Here is a 24709-nt window from a genome sequence, read left to right on the forward strand (position 1 = left end):
CAAATAGGACGCCGAGAAGAGAAATAGAGATGGAAAAAGAAGACCACTGGGAGATAAAAGAATGTTTTTCTAAAAATTAAGAAAAAGTGTTATCTTTATATAAACTGTCCCCTTTGGCCACTTTAGAATTTAGAATACATAGTCTCATAATATTTTAAGTATAAAGCTGTATCTGAGAGCTTAAAATAATTCAAAATACAATGAAGCGGTAGGAATTTGGGGCTGACCCCAAAACTTAAGCCGAGTTTGTCTTAAAATGGTACAAGTGTTATATTACTGAAAAGATTACTTATGTTTTGCATTTTACTGATCATATTGGTTATATTTAAAAGAAAGAAACTTAAGTCTCATGGTCTGGTTAAAAAAAAAAATTGAAAAAGAAAAAAGAAGCAGCTTTAATTGAATAACTATGGTGAAAACAAGTTCCTTTACAGGCCAGGCACTGTGGCTCACACCTATAATCCTAGCACTTCAGGAGGCTGAAGCGGGCGGATCACTTGAGGTCAGGAGTTCGAGACCAGCGTGGCCAACATGGTGAAACCCTGTCTCTACTAAAAATACAAAAACAATTAGCCAAGTATAGTGGTGCATGCATGTAATCCTAGCTACTCAGGAGGCTGAGGTGACAGGATGGCTTGAACCCAGGAGGTAGAGGTTGCAGTGAGCTGAGATCGCACCACTGCACACTCCAGCCTGGGTGACAGAGCATCTCTCTCAAAAAGAAAAGGAAGTTCTCTTAGTCTTAAGGAAAAGATTAATGTGATCAGATGCAGGATTTTTCATTCTTCCTCATTAAACAATTGCTTTTATAATGAGATTTACGATAACACGAGAATTTAGGTTGTCATCCTAAAATAGCAGACAGTTCTTAGGAGAAAGATCTATTTACTATTATATTGCATTAAGACCTGTCAGGGCCGGGCGCAGTGGCTCACGCCTATAATCCCAGCACTTTGGGAGGCCAAGGCAGGCAGATCAGAAGGTCAAAAGATTGAGACCATCCTGGCCAACATTTTGAAACCCCGTCTCTACTAAAAATACAAAAAGTATCTGGGCACGGTGGTGCATGCCTGTAGTCCCAGCTACTCATGAGGCTGAGGAAGAATTGCTTGAACCCAGGAGGCAGAGGTTTGCAGTGAGATCGCGCCAGTGCACTCCAGCCTGGCAACAGAATGAGACTCAGTCTCAAAAAATAAAAGAAGACCTGTCTGATAGGGAAGGTTCTTTTAAGTGAGATAAAGATCTTTAATTTTTAATTTTTATGTATTTATTTATTTTGAGACAGGGTCTCACTCTATTGCTGCTTTTGGAGCAGTGGTGCGATCACACCTCACTGCAGCCTCAAACTCCCAAATTCAAGTGATCCACCTCAGCCAGTGTGTGCCACCACACTTGGCTATTATTTATTTATGTACGTATGTATGTAGAGGCAAGGTCTTGCTCTGTTGCCCAGGCTGGTCTCGAACTCATGGACTCAAGCAATCCTTGCCTCAGCCTCCCAAAGTGCTGGGATTAGAGGCCTGAGCCACCGTACCTAGTCAAGTTTTAGAAAAGAGAAAAAACTTGTGGAAATTATAAATCACTTCACAGTGTGAAATACCATTGCTATTTCAAATCATATGTCAAATATGCTCTCTTCTAGGGTTTTCCGAGGCTCAAGCTCTAGGACTGGAGGTGTTCCACGCAGGCACTGCCCTTAAAAATGGCAAAGTAGTAACTCATGGGGGTAGAGTTCTTGCAGTCACAGCCATCCGGGAAAATCTCGTATCAGCTCTCGAGGAAGCCAAGAAAGGACTAGCAGCTATAAAGTTTGAGGGAGCAATTTATAGGAAAGACATTGGCTTTCGTGCCATAGCTTTCCTCCAGCAGCCCAGGTAAAACTCTAAGCAAGTTAGCTGTAGTGCCATTTCAGAAACTGGCCTAAATGGCTATGTAGAACACTTCATTGACCGTATAATAAGTCATTCAGTATTCTTTTCTCTCTATGGGACTGATATGATCTTGGTTTGTATTTTGTTTGAATCAAAACTGGTTACAACAATATTCAAATTAAATGGGAAAAACTTCATGATAGCTTAAGTTTGGAAAGTTTAGCAAAATCACAGTGGTACTGATTTTTATTTATTTTGTATTTTTTTAATTTTTTTTAACTTTTTGAGACAGGATCTCCCTCTGTCGCCCAAGTTCTCATGCCTCAGCCTCCCAAGTAGCTGGGACTGCAGGCGCAGGCCACCACACCTGGCTAATTTTTTTGTATTTTTTGTAGAGATGAGGTTTCACCATGCTGCCAAGGCTAGTCTCAAACTTCTGGGCTCAAGTGATCCTCCTGCTTTGGCCTCCCAAAATGCTGGGATTATAGGCATGAGCCACTGCACTTGGCCTGATACTGATGTTTATTCCTTGCTTTATCACATAGTATTGTATTTGAAACATAGTTCATGGTTTTATCAAAGAACTCGAGATGAGAATATTGGTCATCTAACTTTGCAATTTGATTTGATTATACTATAAATTTTGACAGTCTCATTTTATTGCGTTTGTATCTGTTACTAAAATGTATTTTTTGACCTCTTACTGATGCATTGTTGGTATGTACAAACTGTTGACTTGTAAAATCAATAAAGTCTTAGTTGGAAATGGGTATTTTGATTTCTTTCTTTCTTTCTTTCTTTTTTTTTTTTTTTTTTGGAGACAGTTTTGCTCTTGTCACCCAGGCTGGAGTGCAGTGGCGTGATCTCGGCTCACCGCAACCTCCACCTCCTGGGTTCAAGTGATTGCCCTGCCTCAGCCTCCCGAGTAGCTGGGATTACAGGTGCCTGCCACCGTGCCCAGGTAATTTTTGTGTTTTGGGTAGAGATGGGGTTTCACCTTGTTGGCTGGGCTGGTCTCGAACTCCTGACCTCGGGTGATCCCTGCCTCAGCCTCCCAAAGTACTGGGATTAACAGGCGTGAGCCACTGCACGTGGCCTGATTTCTTAAAAATATATCACATTTACTATTGTTCATGAAGTTCATTTACGGATAATGAATAAATTTTAAGACAAAATTTTTTACCAACTTAATTCAAGCTATACTGTTACCAAGAGGCAGATACTGTAAAGTTTAAACATTTTCCAAGAATCGAGAACATTAAAATGCCATGCTAGAAATTTATTTTTCATTTAAAAATGACTAGAGTCCATTGAAATGACCTGTTTGAAGGGACTGCAATCTCAATTCTAGTCTGAATTATTTAAGTTATAAAGATGGAAAAATTGAAATGCCACAGTGTTAGTTGCTACCGGAGAAAGAGGTTTTTAAAATCAGTCTTTGTTTACTATCTGAGAGTGACCCTGGGCTGCTGTCTTAATTTGAGTTAACTGCCAATGCACTCAACTGTATTCTGGCACCTTGTTTTTTTAATTATTATTATTATTTTTATTTTGTATGCTTTTTAAAAAGACACTTCTATAAAAGCAAGCCAGCTTGTTTTTAATAAAACACATATTTATTCATGTATCACTGCATCCCAGCAGGCCAGAGTTCTCATTTTTGCAAGTGAAGACTACAAAATCTGCAGTGTCATTCACGGATTTGATCTCTAAATGTGCTGCTCCAACTTGTAGGTCTATACAGAAGGAAATGTGATGCCCTGAATATCTTTGCCTGGTTTTGCTTTTGTCATAGTGTTTCTTACTGTCCTCAGCTATTAGGAAACAGATACAGTTATATATTATTGCAATTAAGAACTCAGTTTATTTAGGGATACTTTGTGTACAGTTTTTACAAACCTGATTTTCATTTTTTTGACTTGATTAGGCATTCCTCTTGTTCATACCAAAAGTAAACTGAGAAAAGTTGTAGCAAAATATCAGTATGTCTACTTTTAAATAGATGGTTGCTAGGGTCTGGGGGTAGTGGGGAATGGGGAGTTATTTAATTGGGACAGAGGTTCAGTTTTACAAGATAAAGGGTTATGGAGATGGATGATGGGGCTGGGTGCATAACATTATCATTGTATTCAATACCATTGAACTTAAAAATGGTTAAGATGCTGAACTTTATGTTGTGTATATTTTACCTTAGTAAAAAAAATAGTTTAAATCAGTATGTTTAGCAGCCTGTGAGAAGTACTTCTGGAAGAAATAGGTGATTGAGTTAGAATAGCGGTTCTTGGGGATGATGTAATCAAATCAGCTGGGGAGATTGTTCAAACTTGTTTCAATTCCCAGAGCCTGCCCTAGACCAGTTAAATCAGAATCTGTATAGATGTGGGCCCAAGCACTGACTTTTAAAAATTTTAAGCACTTTAGGGGATGTGAAAATCACTGGGGATACCTTCTGCTTTAAATAATATTTTAAGATTAAAATAATTTTCCCTGGTGTTTAGGTGATGACTTGTTTTTAATTCTTTAGGGGTTTGACTTACAAGGAATCTGGAGTAGACATTGCAGCTGGAAATACGCTGGTCAAGAAAATTCAGCCTTTAGCAGAAGCCACTTCCAGATCAGGTCAGTGATCCTATACTTTGCTAATTCATTAACGTTGATATACATTGTGAATGGATTTGGGTTTTATATTTAACAGGAATTTTTCCAAAGTAATATTTGGTTACTGTAAGTTTTGCCCCGCTTAAGCCAAACCCAGTCTTCTGCTTTCTTATCTTTAATATTAAGGAAAGTGTTTATCATCTGTGATGTTAAACTCAAAAGGATATGTATGCTCCTTTACTCTTTTTTTTTTTTTTTTTTTTTTGAGATGGAGTCTTGCTCTCTCTCCCAGGCTGGAGTGCAATGGCACCATCTCGGTTCACTGCAACTTCTACCTCCTGATTTCAAGCGATTCTCCCTCCTCAGCCTCCCGAGTAGCTGGGATTATAGGCACCCACCATCATGCCTGGCTAATTTTTGTATTTTTGTAGAGACATGATTTCACCATGTTAGCCAAGCTGGTTTTGAACTCCTGACCTCAGGCGATCCGCCCACCTCAGCCTCCCAAAGTGCTGGGATTACAAGTGTGAGCCACCACATCTGGCTGGTCCTTTACTATTTAATTACTGTCTTAATCAATTCTTTGAGCACATGGTGCAGTCTCTCATGCTCAGGAAGGGCATCTCTTGTTTCAGCCATTCTTATGAAGAAGTGGTATGTTTATATGTTATATAAACATTAACATATTGTATGTATGTTATATAAACATATTAACAACATATTAACATATTGTATGTTAATATGTTTAACCTATTAACATGTTACATATTAATTAAATGATTACATTCTCCCAGTTGATTTGATTATGTCATTTCTGAGAACAGCTGTTTCAATCATCTATTTCTTCCAGAAGTATGTCTCAGGCTGCTAAATATACTGATTTTTTTAAACTAGTAGACATTTAAATCATTACACGTTTAATCTATTAAAATGTAGCAAGTAATTAATTTCCTCTCCAACAGGCTGTAAAGTTGATCTTGGAGGTTTTGCTGGTCTTTTTGATTTAAAAGCAGCTGGTTTCAAAGATCCCCTTCTGGCCTCTGGAACAGATGGCGTTGGAACTAAACTAAAGGTAATCAGACACCTTTGTGAATAAAGGCCTTTTATGAAAGATAAGAGGAAGTTTACTGTATGTCAAATATATATTTTTCTTCTCTTGACATAATATGAGCTAAAAAGGACCATACCAAATAACCATGTAAAATGGCTAAAATATCTGCACATTTCTAATAACAAATTATTATTTAGATTATATTTGGATGGAAAGGTACTTTAGAGGATAAAGGGATACTTTTAGAACAAGCAGCTTGTCAGAATTTCGTGTTCTTTTGTTTTTAGGTGTTAAAAGCAGCTAGCCAAATGGATAAGATACAATTTTGAACTTATTCCCTAATGTGGATGTTTATATTGTTCTTATATAGATTGCCCAGCTGTGCAACAAACATGATACCATTGGTCAAGATTTGGTAGCAATGTGTGTTAATGATATTCTGGCACAAGGAGCAGAGCCCCTCTTCTTCCTTGATTACTTTTCCTGTGGAAAACTTGACCTCAGTGTAACTGAAGCCGTTGTTGCTGGAATTGCTAAAGCTTGTGGAAAAGCTGGATGTGCTCTTCTTGGTATGACCAGCCATTTTAATCAATAACATATCTTTCTTATTGTATTTTAGCCCTATGTAAAAATGTGATTGGTGCCAATATAACTAGCAAGGGAGACTGTATATCACAAGATGCAGCAAATGAAATATAGGTAAAACTACTTGAATTAAATTTAGAGCCTGCTACCTTCAAAGCCCTCCTCAAGGGTTTGTCCACTAGACCCGTACTCCTAAACTGTCAGGCCTTATCTTTCTTCCCAATTTTTGGCCACCTTTTAACATCCGCATCAGTCTCAGTAGCCTCCTCAACAAACAGGTCTAGGAGTTATTTCCTCCTTATTGGCCCTACGGTAGAGGCAGATGGGTTCCTGGCATTCCGGATCTTAACTAAAGCCAAATTTTCCCATAGAGTGACATAAATAATATATGCCCAAGTTTTATAGAAGTATCTTTAACTATACATGAAATATTTGAGCAAAATGAATCTATAGGTTGATCAAGAAACAAACCAACCACTTTTTTTTATTTAAAAAAAAAAAGGGTCTGTCTCTGTCACCTAGTTTGGAGTGCAGTGGTTCAATCACAGCTCACTGCAGCCTTGACCTCCTGGGTTCAAGGGATCCTCCTGCCTCAGCCTCCCAAGTAGTTGGGAGCTACAGGCATGTGTCACCACACCCAGCTAATTTTTGTACTTTTTGTAGAGATGGGGTTTTGCCATGTTGCCCAGGCTGGTCTTGAATTGCTGGGCTCAAGCTATCTGCCCATCACAGCCTCCCAAAGAAACTGCCTCTTTTATATGACCATTTCAACCAGAAATTGTGCCATCTTGCATCCCCGCATGTGTGCACCTAATCTCAGCTGGTCTACCCAAGAGCCCTTGAGCACCACCCTAGTCCTCCACATGACCCTTTTCCACTCTGACAAGATGAAAGAAACAACCAAACTAGAGGCACAATTATGTATTGATGGAAAAGGAACAAAAAGAAGGTGGCTCAGCTACAGCAGATGACAAAAACTTCAGTTCTCCTTAAGAAGTTAAGGGTAGGCCGGGCGCGGTGGCTCAAGCCTGTAATCCCAGCACTTTGGGAGGCCGAGACGGGCGGATCACGAGGTCAGGAGATCGAGACCATCCTGGCTGACACTGTGAAACCCCGTCTCTACTAAAAACTACAAAAAACTAGCCGGGCGAGGTGGCGGGCGCCTGTAGTCCCAGCTACTCGGGAGGCTGAGGCAGGAGAATGGCGTGAACCCGGGAGGCGGAGCTTGCAGTGAGCTGAGATCCAGCCACTGCACTCCAGCCTGGGTGGCAGAGCGAGACTCCGTCTCAAAAAAAAAAAAAAAAAAAAAAAGAAGTTAAGGGTAAACAATATCTCTGGTATTGAAGAGGTGAGTATGTTTACAAATGAAGGACCAGTGATCAACTTTAACAACCCTCAAATGCTGGTAGCATTTCTCTGGGGCAGTAAACACTTTCACCATTACAGGCGATGCTGAGACAAAGCAGCTGACAGAAATGCTACCAGCATCTTAAACCAGCTTGGTGCAGACAGTCTGACTAGTTTAAGGAGACCAACTGAAGCTCTGCCCAAACAGTCTGTGGATGGAAAAGCACTGCTTGCTACTGGAGGGGATGATGATGATGAAGTTCCAGATCTTGTGAAGAGTTTTGATGAGGCTTCTAAGAATGAGGCAAACTGAATTGAGTCAACTTCTGAAGAAGAAAAAATGTGAAGTAACTAGGAGCTGCTATTCTACATTATGACTGCTTTCTAAAATTGTTTATGGATCTCATAAAACCTAGATCTCTAATATTTTAAGCCCCATTCCCCTTGGACACTGCAGCTCTTTTTAGTTTTTGCTTATATATATATTTTTTTCTTTTTGAGATGGAGTCTCGCTCTGTGGCCCAGGCTGGAGTGCTGTGGCACAATCTCGGCTCACTGCAACCTCCACCTCCCGGGTTCAAGCAGTTCTCCTGCTTCATCCTCCCAAGTAGCTGGGATTACAGGCATAAGCCACCACACCTGGCTAATTTTTGTGTTTTTAGTAGAGACAGGGTTTGGCCATGTTGGCCAGGATAGTCTCGAACTCCTGACCTGATCCACCTGCCTCAGCCTCCCAAAGTGCTGGGATTACAGGTGTGAGCCACCACGCCCAGCCCACAATTTATTCTTTGTAGCTAATTAAGCTAAAGCAGCCTGGGAATAAAGTTTGAAACAAACAAAAATTGCCTTTCAACCACCATTTAGAACACAGTTTCTAATTTGGAGTCTGCCTATACCTTACATCTTGACGTGATATAATTGTAAGTAAAATGCTATACTTTTTAAGCTAGGGTGTTTGGAGTTGGGCAGTCCTGGTTAAGTCACTTCTTTAAGGCTGTACCATCTGCTGAAAAATGGACTGATTATAAAGATCAAATATATATGAAACAATTTTGAAACTAAACAGTTATAGAAATGATGTTATATTCAACTGAGCATTCATTCTGTGAAAGCAGTGGTGTTTGGAGGCTGCATACATGCTTGCAGAGGTGTTACCTAATCTCACCCTTTGTGGAAACGAGCGCTATTTCTCCTGAAATCTTGCTTGGTGGAAAGTTCTGTTAGACAGCTGGTAGAGTACATTTTCTTAAATGTTTGCGGTACATAGCCATGTGTTAATTGTTCATGTTAAGAGTAGCCTGTGCCACTGTTTCCTAGACAGATTTATAGATACTCTGATTTGTTTGCTCTTGTCTTATCCCACCAGGAGGTGAAACAGCAGAAATGCCTGACATGTATCCCCCTGGAGAGTATGACCTAGCTGGGTTTGCCGTTGGTGCCATGGAGCGAGATCAGAAACTCCCTCACCTGGAAAGAATCACCGAGGGTGATGTTGTTGTTGGAATAGCTTCATCTGGTCTTCATAGCAATGGATTTAGCCTTGTGAGGAAGATCGTGGCAAAATCTTTCCTCCAGTACTCCTCTCCAGCACCTGATGGTTGTGGTGACCAGACTTTAGGTAAACTCCCTCATGTTTAAACTGTCCTGCTTGGACATGTCTGAGGAAGGAAGCATTTAGTGGTTTTAGTCTCTCATTACTTCGAGCTAAAAGGGAGTGAATTACCTTGGTTTGCTACTTGGTCATTATTGTAGAACTGGTGTCATTCTCCAGAGTTGATTTTTATGTTTTGGTTTTCTATTCAAAGGCTAAGTTTTTATCTTCTCTCTTCAACATACAGGGGACTTACTTCTCACGCCAACCAGAATCTACAGCCATTCACTGTTACCTATCCTACGTTCAGGACATGTCAAAGCGTTTGCCCATATTACTGGTGGAGGATTACTAGAGAACATCCCCAGAGTCCTCCCTGAGAAACTTGGGGTAGATTTAGGTAAGATCACTAAAACAAACTTCTGTTCAGAAAATTGCTAAGGAAAAAAATGCATTGTGCGAGAAAACTATGGGTAGTTAGTGTACACATGATTACACATGGAAAATTCTTAATCATTGGGGGTTTTGGGAGGGAAAAACTCATTGACCCTTTTCTATCTCCTTTTGCTTCATTATCTGTATTTATAAGACATAAAATATGGTCATGTAATTGGTTTACATAAAGTTGAAGTACTCTAAGCAGATCCTCCAAGGGGATTGGTAACTTCAAGCTCTATTAAGGTGGAGCCCTACACACCGGGAAAGGAAATGTTAGCTATTAAGTAATCCATATGCAAGATAAAAAGCACCTAAACCAAGGCATAGAGAAGGGAGGCACATTGGAGAATCATTTTATGCTTAGAAGTAAAAAGAAGTCTCAGGTTTCTAGTTAAGCAGGTGAGTAGGTGATAACATCATTAACATAGGAAGAGTAAGTTTGGAGTAGAAAGTTTTTAAATCTTCAGTGTGTTTATTCCAAGGTGACTGTGAGCAGAAGTTGAAGTCAGGCTGAAGATAAATTGGGTGGTTATTTGCACATAGTAATAGTTATAGCCAAGAGAATGAGGGAGACCAAAAGGTTGTTTCTCAAAGTAGAGTGACTGTAAAGAACAGTCCAAAGCAGAGGGTAAACCATGTAAAAGTATTATCATCAAATCAACTTGCATTTTTTCTTTTTTTTTTTTTTTTTGAGACAGAGTCTCACTCTGTAGCCCAGGCTGGAGCGTAATGGTGCAATCTTGGCTCACTGCAAACTCCACCTCCTGGGCTGAAGCACTTCTCCTGCCTCAGCCTCCCATGTAGCTAGGATTACAGGCACCCACCACCACGCCCAGCTAATTTTGTATTTTTAGTAGAGACAGGGTTTCACCTTATTGGCCAGGCTGGTTTCGAATTCCAGGCCTCAAGTGATCCGCCCGTCTCAGCCTCCCAAAGTACTGGGATTACAGGCGTGAGCCACCACGCCCAGCCCCAAGGTAGGATTTTAAGTGACACTGGTCCATAGTGTCAGGTACAGCACAGATATCTAGAATAAGCACTAGAAAAAGACTGGTGTATTTTAGAGTTAGGTCGAAAGGCAGTTTGCTGGACATAGATACCACCCACTAGATTGTTGTGGCAGAGTTGTGGAGACAGTGGGTAGAGATTTCTGTTTGAAGAAACATACTGGTAAAAGGGAAGTGGAATAATTTTATGCATGCAGCAAAAGTGAGGGACAGAGTCCTCCCTCCCTGTGTTTTTGTTTTTGTTTTTGTTTTGTGATGGAGTCTTGCTCTGTCACCAGGCTGGAGTGCAGTGGTGCAATCTCGGCTTACTGCAACCTCCGCCTCCTGGATTCAAGTGATTCTCTTGCCTCAGCCTCCCAAGTAGCTGGGACTACAGGCGCCCACCACCACACCCGGCTGATTTTTGTATTTTTAGTAGAGGCGGGGTTTCACCATGTTGGCCAGGATGGTCTAGATCTCTTGACCTAATGATCCACCCACCTTGGCCTCCCAAAGTGCTGGGATTACAGGCATGAGCCACTGTGCCTGGCCCCTCCCTTCCTTGTTTTTGTAGAATAAAGTCAGAGAAACTTTTCCAGCTATAGTCAACTAATACACATTGGCTTGAAGGAGTAGAAACTGAGGGAGTTTACATAAAATAACTTCCCTGTGAAGTATTAGTGAAATGAGCAGGCCTGGAATGGAGCTTGAAGAGAGAAGTAGATAAAGCAGTCAAGGTCAAACAGGAATGAGACAGCGAGCAGGACTGAAGGCACAGGTGAAGCTGAAGCTGCTCATGTAGTTTTTCTCCCAGAGTAAAAGCCTGTATATAACCTTGAAGCAAGAACAGAGAAAAATAGATTGGTTAGGTTGATCCAGCTGAAGTAAGCAGGTATTGGGGTCATTCATGGGGGAGAAGCAGTCAGAGAGAGAGAGGTGAGTAGGTTTGGTGAGCTAACCCAAGAGTCAGCGTATGTGAAGCTCGGAGAGAACTGAAGAGTCAGAGGTAGGTTGTGTGGAAGTGAGGAGATCAGCAAGGGAAGCTGGGAGAGTCGTCCCAGCTGAAGACGGGATTTCAGCCTAGTCAGGGAAGCAAAACAGACAGGCCAGGCCAGGCTGAGTGGAGTCTCTTCCAGGTCCATGGACTGAGCATAGTAAGGAGTTGAAGGATTCATAGGAGGGTGAAACTAGGGGTTTAAGACCTTCCTTGGGTAGAAATGCTTTCTGATGAGCATATATAAGAACCTTAATAAGTTTTTCATTCATCATCCTTTTCAAGTAGTTAAAAACAGTGGCCTGCTGATGAATGGGGAAAGGAGCAGGACTGATTTGTGCATTTGCCAGTTTCTGTGGTATAAATACTCCCATCATAGCTGCTTTAAAAATGGCTGTTTAACAGTCTCTACAAGCTGGCTCTAGCACAGCACTAGTTAAAAACAACATAGTAGTCACCTCATTAAGAAACTGAAAGTTGATACAGCCATATTCCTGAAAGCAGTTATATTTTGAGTTACACAAATGTCTGTATTCCAGTAAAAGCCATTGCACAACTCCTTGCATCCAGCCTCTAAAGTTTCTTCCAGGAATCATACTTTGACAACAGATTAAGTAAGGGCTTCTGGGTTTTTTTTGTTTGTTTGTTTTTTATTGAGACAGAGTCTCACTCTGTCGCCCCAACTGGAGTTCAGTGGTGCGGTCACAGCTCACTATAGCCCCAACGTCCTAGGTTCAAGTGATCCTCCCACCTCAGCCTCCTGAGTAGCTGGGACCACAGGTACACACCACCACACTTGGCTATTTTTTGTATTTTTAGTAGAGACGGGGTTTCACCACAGTGCCCAGGCTGATCTCAAATTCCTTGGCTCAGAGCAATCTGCCCACCTCAGCCTCCCAAAGTGCTGGGATTACTGGCATGAGCTACCACACCAGGACAGGACTTTTTGACATTAAAATTACAACTTACATTATTCATGAAGTACTTGTTTATTTATAGAAACCAGACTCTTAGTCTGTCAATGTTTTTTCCTATAAATACTTTGTAAAACTTCACTAAAACAAGATCATAGTTTGGTAATCTGCTACTTGCCCTGCCATTAAATATATCATCACTATCTACCTGTCTTAGTAGCATCATTTTTAATAACAAGTATTCCATTTTATAGATGTACCATTATTTAGTTTTAAGTTGCTATTGACTTTTAACTATTGAAAGCATAGTGAACAATGTAGTTACTAAATCTTCTGAGAGCTTAACTATTAAGAGTGGACATTTCCCAGCTACTATAAATGGAATTGAATCTAAGAGTCATAGACATGTGATTCATTTTTATGTTTATTTTTATTTAATTTTAATTTTAATTTTTTTTTTTTTTTTTGAGACGGAGTCTCGCCCTGTCACCCAGGCTGGAGTGCAGTAGCGCAATCTCGGCTCACTGCAACCTTCACCTCCTGGGTTCAAGCGATTCTCCTGCCTCAGCCTCCCTAGTAGCTGGGATTACAGATGTGCGTCACCACGCCCAGCTAATTTTTGTATTTTCAGTAGACACGGGGTTTCATCATGTTGGCCAGGCTGGTCTCAAACTTGTGACATCATGATCCTCTGGCCTCGGCCTCCCAAAGTGTTGAGATTACAGGCGTGAGCCACCACACCCGGCCTCATTTTTAAAATTGTATCAATTCCAGGCTGGGTGTGGTGATGGCTCACCCCTGTAACTCCAGCACTTTGGGAGGCTGAGGTGGGTGGATCCCCTGAGGTCAGGAGTTCAAGACCAGCCTGGCCAACATGATGAAACCCTGTCTCTATTAAAAATACACACACACACACAAAAAGCCAGGTGTGGTGGCACATGCCTATAATCCCAGCTACTCAGGAGGCTGAGGCATGAGAATAGCTTGAACCCAGGAGGCGGAGGTTGCAGTGAGCTGAGAGATCACGCCATTGCACTCCAGCCTGAACGACAGAGAGAGACTCTGTCTCAAAAAAAAAAAAAAAAAAAATTATCAACTCCAAAGTATTAAAAAACTGATCATCAGCTGAGCATGATGGCTCATGCCTATAATCCCAGCACTTTGGGAGGCTGAGGCAGAAGAATTACATGAGCCCAGGAGGTCTAGACTGGGCAACATGGTAAGACCCTGTCTCTACAAAAAAAGTTTTTTAAATAGCCAAGCATGGTGTCGCATGCCTGTAGTCCCAGCTACTCAGAAGGCTGAAGTGAGAGGATCACTTGAGCCTGGGAGATCGAGTGAGGCGTGTTCATGCCACTGCACTCCAGCCTGGGCAACGGAGCCAGATCCTGTCTCAAAAAAAAAAAAAGACCGGGCACGGTGGCTCATGCCTGTAATCCTAGCATTTTGGGAGGCCGAGGCGGGTGGATCACAAGGTCAGGAGATTGAGACTATCCTGGCTAACATGGTGAAACCCCATCTCTACTAAAAATACAAAAACTTAGCTGGGCTTGGTGGTGGGCGCCTGTAGTCCCAGCTACTCGGGAGGCTGAGGCAGGAGAATGGCACAAACCCAGGAGGTGTAACTTGCAGTGAGCCGAGATTGCACCACTGCACTCCAGCCTGGGCGACAAGGCAAGACTCCATCTCAAAAAAAAAAAAAAAATCCAATAGATAAACCAAATAAATAGGCAGAACTGATCGTAAACCTTATTATTTAATAAAAAGCTAAGTTCACATTGGCTTCCCTTTCTTAAGAGCATCATAAATAATTTAATTTGGTATAGTTTTTTTTAAAAATCAGATCCCATAATCATAGATCCCGAAGAACTATCCAGATTCTGTTTTAAATTCAGAAATGTTGTGTGTGTGTATATAGGCCTTTACCTAAAAATTTTTATTAGAGATTTTTGTTGTATTATTTGTGATAAGAGAGAATGTACTCTTTTTCTTTTTTTTTTTTTTTTTTGAGTTGGAATTTCGCTCTGTCACCAGGCTGGAGTGCAGTGGCGCCATCTCGGCTCACTGCAACCTCCACCTCCAGGTTTAAGCGATTCTCCTGTCTCAGCCTCCCTAGTAGCTGGTACTACAGGCACGCGCCTGGCTAATTATTGTATTTTTAGTGGAGAAGGTATTTCACTATGTTGTCCAGGATGGTCTCAATCTCCTGACCATGTGATCCGCTTGCCTTGGCCTCCCAAAGTGTTGGAATTACAGGCATGAGCAATCGCGCCCACCGAGAGAATGTATTCTTATAGCAGACCTAGGAAGTCTAAATTTTAAAATGAATGAGAGGGAGAGGGTGTTGATCTGCATTCCATTAGCATAACTTTTCCTGAGTAGTGTATGCATTTTCTCTAAATAAGTAGACAAGCCATCTAGTTTTGCATTGTACTTTGGGTGCATTTTGGTCATCGCAAAGACTCAGCCAAACATTCGCAAAAGGATGGTATACTGGCCTTTGCTGGAATTCAGCTACTAGCCTTATCTAATCCACTAGGGAATGTCTAAGGGTCTAGTTCGTTAATGTAGCACAAAACCTCATTCAATTGTAAGTACTGGCCAAGTGTGTCAACAAAAAATGTTCTTAATGTCTAAGGTACCAGTGGATCCCCAAATAAAAAGTTCTCAGAGGCCAGTTTATAGTTGTACTCTACATAAAATAGCAGAGCCTGATTATAATTTCCATATCTTTGAATATGTACATACTTTTGTACTCTGTGTGAGAAGGTAGGAAAAATCAAACAATTCATGTCTATTTTCAGATGCCCAGACCTGGAGGATCCCCAAAGTCTTCTCATGGTTACAGCAGGAAGGACAACTCTCTGAGGAAGAGATGGCCAGAACATTTAACTGTGGGGTTGGCGCTGCCCTTGTGGTATCAAAGGAGCAGACAGAGCAGATTCTGAGGGATATCCAGCAGCACAAGGAAGAAGCCTGGGTGATTGGCAGTGTGGTTGCACAAGCTGAAGGTACTTGCTCCTTATTAATTTTTAGGTATATAATTTTAGCTGTATAATATTAGCTATACCTCAGCCTTGCCTCACAAGCTTTCTGCCCACCTTTTAGTGCAGCCATCGCTATGGCAACTATCTTTACACAGATGTAACATGACAGCACCCACCCCAGCAATACCACATATCTCTTCATTTTTACCTCAGAACTCTGAGCATTCATGCATGCACAACCACACCCCACAGGATCACTTCCCAAAGTAATCTCCCCACACACAAGACCTCATGGTTCTGCTTTGTCACTCAGCTCAGTTCAAGGAATAGCGAGCACCCTGACAAGTACTGTATCAGTCAGGACTCTGCTAGAAGTGCTAGAACTTGGCAGAGGGGCAGAAAATCCACTCAGATTCACTAACAAAGATGTCACATGCTCGCTTCGGCAGCACATATACTAAAATTGGAATGATACAGAGAAGATTCACAAAAATAAAAAACAGAAAAAAAAGAGTCAGACCTTGTTGACTTCACCTATATCTGCCTTTCTTTCCTCTATTGTGTAGGATTCATTTTCAAGCAGGTTCTCCAAATGCCAGAAAGATAACATGCTTCAGCTCACATTACAATAAAAACATCCCATATCAAGTCTTTAAATGGTTTTGCTAGGTCACATGCTTATCCCCCAGACCAGGAGGTCATGGCACTACTGTGGGTGGTCTCACTAGGAAGATTTGGGGAATAGGGGCAGAATACTGGCAGGCAGTTGTATATATCCACTATGTGCTTCAAGATAGTGATGTGATCTGTAGCTTTTAGTTGAAGTAATTACGTATGTTCACCTTTTGGAAGTTTTTATGAACGAATAGTGTTAAGTGATACAAAGGTGTTGTTCATTTTAGTCTTTGCATTATCTTATTTTCAGGATAAAATAAATATACCCTAAAGTTTTCATAAAGTATTTTTCTTTCCATTATTCCTGTTAATTCACAATTGTTCTTTACTTATTTATGAATATGTTTGGAATGAAGGTTCTCCACGTGTGAAAGTCAAGAATCTAATTGAAAGCATGCAAATAAATGGGTCAGTGTTGAAGAATGGCTCCCTGAAAAATCATTTCTCTTTTGGAAAAAAAAAGGCCAGAGTGGCTGTCTTAATATCTGGAACAGGTGAGATATGGCTTCCTCTTCACTGTAGAGCTGTTGACTGCCCTTCCTTTCCTCCCTGCACTTTTTGAGATTGTAAGGATACTCTCGGCAGAGTCTAGGGACTGCAGGGAATCATGAGGGTTGTCTTTGTCTTTTCAGCATTCTTAGGCTTTCCACTTTTCTTAGGAATTTGAGACCGCTCCCAAAGAAAAAAGTAGAGGATTTCAGAAAGCCGGTTAAAGAGAAACCAGAAAAGATTGAAGTTCCAGCTCATTTTGTATCATAGCTTTGTTGTTGAAAAGTCTGAAAACAGTTGAGGAATTTTTATTGTTATATTATTAAGAAGAAGTAGTTTATGTTTGACCTTTATGGATAAAGGGGTAAAGTAATGAGTATTGTATTCTCTCAGATGGATGTAGCCTGATTTTTTTCCCTCTATTGTAAGTAACATTGCTATGAACATTCTTGCAAATATTCAGTATGTTCTTAAATGCGTATCTGATTTTTTTTTAATTTGATGGCCAAGATCATCATGATTCTTTTTGAGACAGTCTTGCTATGTTGCCCAGGCTAGAGTACAGTAGCTATTCACAGATGCAATCATAGTACACTGCAGCTTCCAGCTGTGGCCTCAAGCAATCCTTCCACCTTATTAGCTCGCCGAGTAGCTGGGACTGCAGGCATGCAGCACCACACCCAGCTCTGATATTTCTTCAGGATTCATTCCCAGAAGTTTAATTGCTTTACAAGTCGATCTTAAGGTTTTAATGTATTTTAGGCCCAAGTTGATAATAAAGCAAAGAAACTATTGTAAGGTGCAGCCATAAAAAAGAATAAAACCACATCATTTGCGGCAATATGGATGGAACTGGAGGCCGTTATCCTGAGTGAACTGCCTCAGAAACAGAAAACCAGATGTTGCATGTTCTCATGAGTAGGAGCTAAACAGTGGGTACATGTGGACATAAAGATGGAAACAATAGGGCCGGGTGCTGTGGCTCATGCCTGTAATCCTAGCACTTTGGGAGGCTGAGGCAGGCAGATAATGAGGTCAAGAGACCTAGACCATCCTGGCCAACATGGTGAAACCCTGTCTCCACTAAAAATACAAAAATTAGCTGGGCGTGCTGGCGCACGCCTGTAGTCCCAGTTACTCTGGAGGCTGAGACAGGAGAATCGCTTGAACCCGGGAGACGGAGGTTGCAGTGAGCCAAGATCGCACCACTGTACTCCAGCCTGGCGACAGAGCAAGACTCCACCTCAAAAAAAAAAAGAAAAAGAAAAAAGAAAAAGATGGAAACAGTAGACAAAACAGGGAAGTGTGGGAGAAGGGGTGAGGGTTGAAAATTTTTCTATCAAGTATAATGTTCACTATTTAGGTAATAGGTACACTAGAAGCCCAATCCCCACCATTATACAATATTCCCATGTACTAAACAAGCGTGTGTACCCCTGAATCTAAATGTAAAAAAAATTTTTTTAAAGAAACTATTGTAATGGTCATAGCATAGTGGTTCTTGAGAGGGTCAATTTTTCTTGCTTAATTAAGCAGCTTATTTCTCATCAGTCAGTTTTGACATAATGTTATACTGTTTCTACTACAGTGCTAGATCATAAGATACAATATTTGTAGGAGCAATTACATATCCTAAACCACATCATCTGCAGCAATATGGATGGAACTGGAGGCCATCCAGGAATATCCGTGCTTTTCACAATCTATTAATCCATTATCCCAAGAGGAAGGGAATTTTTTTAATTTTTAATTTTTATGAGTTCATGGTAGGTATATATATTTATGGGGTACATGAGATCTTTTGATACAGCCATACAACCTGTAATAATCACGTCCCGGTATTCATCACCTCAAGCATTTATTCTTTCTTTGTGTTACAAACAATCTAGTTATATTATTTCAGTGTGTTGTTTGTTTGGTTTTTTGAGATAGAATCTCACTCTGTCGCCCAGGCTGGAGTGCAGTGGCACAATCTTGGCTCACTGCAAACACTGCCTCCCAGTTTCAAACGATTCTTCTGCCTCACCCTCCTGAGTAGCTGGGATTACAGGTGCCTGCTACCATGCCGGGCTCATTTTTTGTGTTTTTAGTAGGGATGGGGTTTCGTCATGTTGGCCAGGCTGGTCAGGCTAGTCTCGAACTCCTGACCTCAGGGTGATCCACCTGCCTTGGCCTCCCAAAGTCCTGGGATTATAGGCGTGAGCCACCGCGCCCAGCCTCTTTCAGTTATTTTAAAATGTGTAATATATTATTGTTGACTATAGTCACCCTGTTATGCTACCAAACACTAGATTTTGTTCGTTCTAACTATATTTTTGTACCCATTAGCATCCCCTCTCCCTGTCTCTCCCAGTACCCTTCCTGGCCTCTGATAACCATCATTGCACTATCATCATGAGTTCAACTGTTTTAATTTTTAGCTCCCACAAGTAAGTGAGAACATGTGAGGTTTGTCTTTCTGTGCTTGACTTATGTCACTTAACTTAATGATCTCATGTTCCATCCATATTGTTGAAAATGACAGGATCTCATTCTTTTTTATGGCTGAATAGTACTCCATTATGTGATGTACCACATTTTCTTAATCCATTTGTCTGCTGATAAACATTTAGGTTGCTTCCAACTTGGCTATGGAGAATAAACATGAAACTGCAGATATCTCTTTGATACACTGATTTTCTTTCTTTTGGGTATATACCTAGCAATGGGATTGCTGGATCATATGGTAGCTCTTTTTTTTAATTTTTGAGGACCCTTCAAACTGTTCTCCATGATAATTGTACTAATTTACATTCCCAATAGTGTGTGATGGTTCCCTTTTCTGCACATCTTCGCCAGCATGTTATTGCCTGTCTTTTGTATAAAAGCCATTTTAACTGGGGTGAGACAATACGTCGTTGTAGTTTTGGTTCGCATTTCTCTGATGATCAATGATGTTGAGCACCTTTTTATATACCTGTTTGCAATTTGTGTGTTTTAAGAAATGTCTATTCAGATCTCTTGCCCATGTTTAATCAGAGTATTAGATTTTTCCCTAATAAATTGTTTAAGCTCCTTATATATTCTGGTTATTAATCCCTTGTCAGATGGGTAGTTTACAAATATTCTCTCCCATTCTGTGGGTTGTCTCCTTACTTTGTTGATTGTTTCCATTGCTATACAGAAGCTTTTTCCATATTTACTTTAGTTGCCTATGCCAAGAGAAAGGGAATTTAGAAGCCTCACATATCACCAGTCTTTTCCAAGACATTTATTCAGAAAATTTGACAGTCCCCTATTCAAAACAGCACATCTCTTTTTTTAAGAAGTGTGAGTCCGGGTACAGTGGCTCACGCCTGTAATCCCAATACTTTGGGAGGCCAAGGTGGGCAGATCACCTAATGTCAGGAGTTCCAGACCAGCCTGGTCAACATGGTGAAACCCCATCTCTACTAAAAATATAAAAAAATTAGCCAGGCATGGTGGCACATGCCTGTAATTCCAGCTACTTGGGAGGCTGAGGCAGGAGAATTCCTTGAACCCAGGAGGTAGAGGTTGCAGTGAACCAAGATCGTGCCACTGCACTCCCAGCCTGGGCGACAGTGAGACTCTGTCTCAAAAAAAAGTATGAACTCACTGTTGTTTTTCTCCCTTCTCAGGATCGAACCTGCAAGCACTTATAGACAGTACTCGGGAACCAAATAGCTCTGCACAAATTGATGTTGTTATCTCCAACAAAGCCGCAGTAGCTGGGTTAGATAAAGCGGAAAGAGCTGGTATTCCCACTAGAGTAAGTGACTTGGGAAAATATCTTTCCTGTGGGCCATATTTAAGCTCATAATCTGCCCTCACTGGACCTTGGTCTGTGGGGCACTTATTCTTTAGACTTCTGCCATTGTCGGTGGGTGCTGGCCTTGCCTTCTCCTTCATCCTGTCCCTTTCTTAATAATCTCTCTATCAGGTATATCTTTACAAAGAAGTGAAGTATGGGCTGTGTAAAGGTTGAGTTTTTAATTATTTTTGGTAATTCATTGAAAAAGGTTGTGCTTATCTTTTTCTGTTACAGGTAATTAATCATAAACTGTATAAAAATCGTGTAGAATTTGACAGTGCAATTGACCTAGTCCTTGAAGAGTTCTCCATAGACATAGTCTGTCTTGCAGGATTCATGAGAATTCTTTCTGGCCCCTTTGTCCGAAAGTGGAATGGTAAGCAAAAATTATTTGATATTACATTGAGAAATCAATTGAAAATGGTCTCCAGAACAGTTAACTTGCCAGACAATCCCAGTAGTGAACACCCTTCCCAGAAATCCAACTCCTGTTTGACTGTGATATTTTATTAATACTTCAACACAGGTCACAGTTTAATTTCCTTTGTTTTACTCTAAAGAATGACCCAATGATGATTTATTAATCTGCTCTCTATCCATTTACTTTGGCTTGCTGTAATTAATCACTTTTTCTAATGTAGCTTAGTTTTGTTTCACATTACTCCAAAGATAATATTTCATCTTCTGAATAAATATTCGGAACCTTCCTTTACTTGTTTAGAAGCAAAAGAGAATGATTCCGTATGTCCCGAAAGGAAGAGTCCATCCTCTCTCAGGAAACAGACCATTGCCAGACGTTGGCAAGGAGGAGGTTATTGCCAGAAAACACATACTATCTATGTTACTGCCTTCTCCCCAAAAGCCTGGACTGCATCCTGTTTGTGTATGTGTGCACACAGTTGGTCACACAGTTGAACCATAAATGCATTTTCCCTCCAAAGACTTTATGTATTCTTAGGTGAATGTAGTTAGAGCACTTGTGGTGTGATATAAAATCAACAATGCCTTTGGTGACATGAGCCACACAGAACTAATCTAGCATCTGTCTGGTGGACAGGTCACTTTGTGGTTAGAAGTCAAGCACGTAGACACTATGTAAGAACCTCTTGCTTCTTTTTAATAGTATGTGCCAGCAACAAGCTGGTATCAGCTTGAACTCCCCACCTTCCTGTCACCATGAGTGTCTGTTCAGAGCATCCCAGCATGCCTTTGGCTGTGCAAGGCGGGTACTTGCTACTTCCGGGACCTTTGTGGATGAGAACTTCCTTTTACCTCATTTCTGTGTTTGGCAAAGAAAACATCCATCCCAGAATCCAACTCCTGTTTGACTTCAGATCTAGATAGAAAAACATATTCCTTTAACAGAATACCCAGGATTTTTAAATTCTGACCGCTATGCTTTTTTTAATTTTTAGGAAAAATGCTCAATATCCACCCATCCTTGCTCCCTTCTTTTAAGGGTTCGAATGCCCATGAGCAAGCCCTGGAAACCGGAGTCACAGTTACTGGGTGTACTGTACACTTTGTAGCTGTGAGTATGTCTTTTTCTACCAACATAATATTAGTAGTCAGATGTAAATTACACTGGCTAGAAGGTAATGTTCAAAACTTTTGCTTACTTTTCCAGGAAGAGGTAGATGCTGGACAAATTATTTTGCAAGAAGCTGTTCCCGTGAAGAGGGGTGATACTGTTGCAACTCTTTCTGAAAGAGTAAAATTAGCAGAACATAAAACATTTCCTGCAGCCCTCCAGTTGGTGGCCAGTGGAACTGTACAGCTTGGAGAAAATGGCAAGATCTGTTGGGTTAAAGAGGAATGAAGCCTTCTAATTCAGAAATGGGGCCAGTTTTGAAAGAATTATTTGCTGTTTGCATGGTGGTTTTTTATCATGAACTTGGCCCAAAAGAAAAACTGCTAAAAGACAAAAAAGACCTCACCCTTACTTCATCTGCTATTTTTTAATAAATAGAGACATTAAAAACAAGACTGGTTAGTGTAGCATATCTGAGACATACAGGTATCTTGGTCTTTTTTATGCTCTTTTTCTGACCGTCACCACCTCTTTTTTGTTGTTGTTGTTGTTGCTGGTATTGTCTGACAACATGAGGAATCACCTCCATTTTTGTAAGTTATGTGTTTTCGGCCGGGCACGGTGGCTCACGCCTGTAATCCCAGCACTTTGGGAGGCCGAGGCAGGCGGACCACAAGGTCAGGTGATCGAGACCATCCTGGCTAACACAGTGAAACCTCATCTCTACGAAAAATACAAATAATAGTTAGCTGGGCGTGGTGGCACGCGCCTGTAATCCCAGCTACTCAGGTGGCTGAGAAAAGAGAATCGCTTGAACCCAGGAGGTGGAGGTTGCAGTGAGCCACGATCACGCCACTGTACTCCAGCCTGGGCAACAGAGCGAGACTCCGTCTCAAAAAAATAGTAAGTTATATGTTTTCTAATCTTTGATCATATGCTTTTGAAGCCATGACTGCTGGATGTATCTGAGTTAAAATGGGGAAAAGAAACATGAGGACAAGCCTAAGTGTATCACCTGGGTTCCGTTTATAATCTTGGTTATAAATTCCACTGTGTAAAAGTTGCCCAGCCTCCTTCTGATCAGTGTCAAGTGACTTACCTCTTCCCCAAGTCTAACGAGGCAGTATCTCTTCCTTATATTTTATATCTGATTTGAGACTTTTCTGATCATCGTGATCATAATCTGGTGTGTTAAGATTTCTGTATAGCTCCCATTTCTGAAGGATAGTATCCTTTATGCTTTGAAGTATCATTAAACGTTCCTCTAATTATTGACAGTTTCTGTAATCCCCAGATTTTAGCTTCAGTAAAGTTTAGTTATCCTGTGGTTTATAAAGATCCATACTTCTCTGTAAGTCACTAGAGGATTAGAGGGAGAGTTGGTGGCTTCTAGATTCAAGCATAAAACTAGGCATGTTTCTCATCCACTCTCTCTATTCCCTCGTCGATTAAAGTAGGCAAATGTCATTCATACAGTTGTTTTGATGAGACAGTCTCGCTCAGTCGCCCAGGCTGGGGTGCAGTGGCACAATCTCGGCTCACTGCAACCTCTGCCTCCTGGGTTCAAGTGATTCTCCTGCCTCAGCTTCCTGAGTAGCTGAGATTACAGGCGTACACTGCCACACCCGGCTCATTTTGTATTTTTAGTAGAGACGGGGTTTCACCATGTTGGCCAGGCTAGTCTGCAACTCCTGGCCTCATTTGATCTGCCTGCTTTGGCCCCCAAAGTGCTGGGATTACAAGCGTGAGCCACCACACCCGGCCTCTCTGTTTTTTTTGTTTTTTTGTTTTTTTGTTTTTTTGTTTTTGAGACGGAGTCTCGCTTTGTCGCCCAGGCTGGAGTGCAGTGGCCGGATCTGAGCTCACTGCAAGCTCCGCCTCCCGGGTTTACGCCATTCTCCTGCCTCAGCCTCCCGAGTAGCTGGGACTACAGGCACCCACCACCTCGCCCGGCTAGTTTTTTTGTATTTTTAGTAGAGACGGGGTTTCACCATATTAGCCAGGATGGTCTCAATCTCCTGACCTCGTGATCTGCCCGTCTCGGCCTCCCAAAGTGCTGGGATTACAGGCTTGAGCCACCGCGCCCGGCCATTGTTTTTTTTTTTTTTTGAGATGGGACTTTCACTCTTATTATCCAGGCTGGATTGCAGTGGCACAATCTCGGCTCACCGTAACTTCCACCTCCCTGGTTCAAGTGATTCTCCTGCCTCAGCCTCCTGAGTAGCTGGGATTACAGGCATGCACCACCACGCCCAGCTAATTTTGTATATTTAGTAGAGATGGGGTTTCTCCGGGCTGGTCAGGCTGGTCTCAAACTCCCAACCTCAGGTGATCTGCCCACCTTGGCCTCCCAAAGTGCTGGGATTACAGGCGTGAGCCACTGCACCCGGCTGACCTCTTTGGTTTTTAAGTGGAATTCAGACTTGAACCTGACCCTAGGACCTCTAAGTGTCTTTCTATGATAGTATGGCATTCCAGCTGCATCACTGTGATGGTTCCCTAACTTTTCCTACTGCACTCTCCCTTCTGGATATTTGTTGGCAGGGGCTAGAAGTGAAGAAGGATTCTAACAAAATTCTCTTCTACTGGTAATCGGCAGGCCCCAAGAGTACCTCCTATAGTAGTTGTTTTTTGTATTTGCCAGGATTCTTTGGATTATAAGCGAGAGAACTGAAGTAAAACAAATTGGGAAAAAAAAAAAAAAAAAAAACTTCATTAACTCATGTAATGTTGTTATAAAAGCCCCCAGACTCAGACTGTAAGAAGATTTGGCTGTTTGACTGGGCTGGGTGTGGTGCTTCACGCCTGTACAAAGCCAGCAGCACTCTGGAAGGCCGAGGT

The 24709-nt window shown here is 41.4% G+C and overlaps 1 protein-coding gene and 1 long non-coding RNA gene across 16 annotated transcripts in view; one reads left to right on the forward strand and one right to left on the reverse strand.

Annotated features, from left to right (window-relative positions):
• Window positions 1-22321, forward strand: part of GART (phosphoribosylglycinamide formyltransferase, phosphoribosylglycinamide synthetase, phosphoribosylaminoimidazole synthetase) — a 38530-nt gene extending 16209 nt beyond the window's left edge. For all 15 annotated transcript variants that reach the window (XM_015132982.3, XM_077995794.1, XM_077995800.1 and 12 more), the window contains 12 exons: window positions 1643-1874; window positions 4396-4490; window positions 5432-5541; window positions 5891-6089; window positions 8819-9070; window positions 9291-9443; window positions 15180-15386; window positions 16394-16531; window positions 20165-20295; window positions 20572-20713; window positions 21753-21868; window positions 21965-22321. In XM_015132982.3, coding sequence (XP_014988468.3) covers window positions 1643-1874; window positions 4396-4490; window positions 5432-5541; window positions 5891-6089; window positions 8819-9070; window positions 9291-9443; window positions 15180-15386; window positions 16394-16531; window positions 20165-20295; window positions 20572-20713; window positions 21753-21868; window positions 21965-22156 — 1967 coding nt within the window. In that variant the 3' untranslated portion in view covers window positions 22157-22321. The remainder of the gene's footprint in view (window positions 1-1642; window positions 1875-4395; window positions 4491-5431; window positions 5542-5890; window positions 6090-8818; window positions 9071-9290; window positions 9444-15179; window positions 15387-16393; window positions 16532-20164; window positions 20296-20571; window positions 20714-21752; window positions 21869-21964) is intronic.
• On the reverse strand, window positions 20955-22076 carry LOC106997268 (uncharacterized). Its single transcript, XR_003727895.2, has 2 exons — window positions 21957-22076; window positions 20955-21673 (listed from the first exon to the last, which is right to left on the reverse strand). It is a non-coding gene; the product is annotated as an uncharacterized LOC106997268 (long non-coding RNA).
• Window positions 22322-24709: the final 2388 nt, after the last annotated feature.

Source organism: Macaca mulatta, chromosome 3, assembly GCF_049350105.2.
Source record: "Macaca mulatta isolate MMU2019108-1 chromosome 3, T2T-MMU8v2.0, whole genome shotgun sequence".
Lineage (NCBI taxonomy): Eukaryota > Metazoa > Chordata > Mammalia > Primates > Cercopithecidae > Macaca > Macaca mulatta.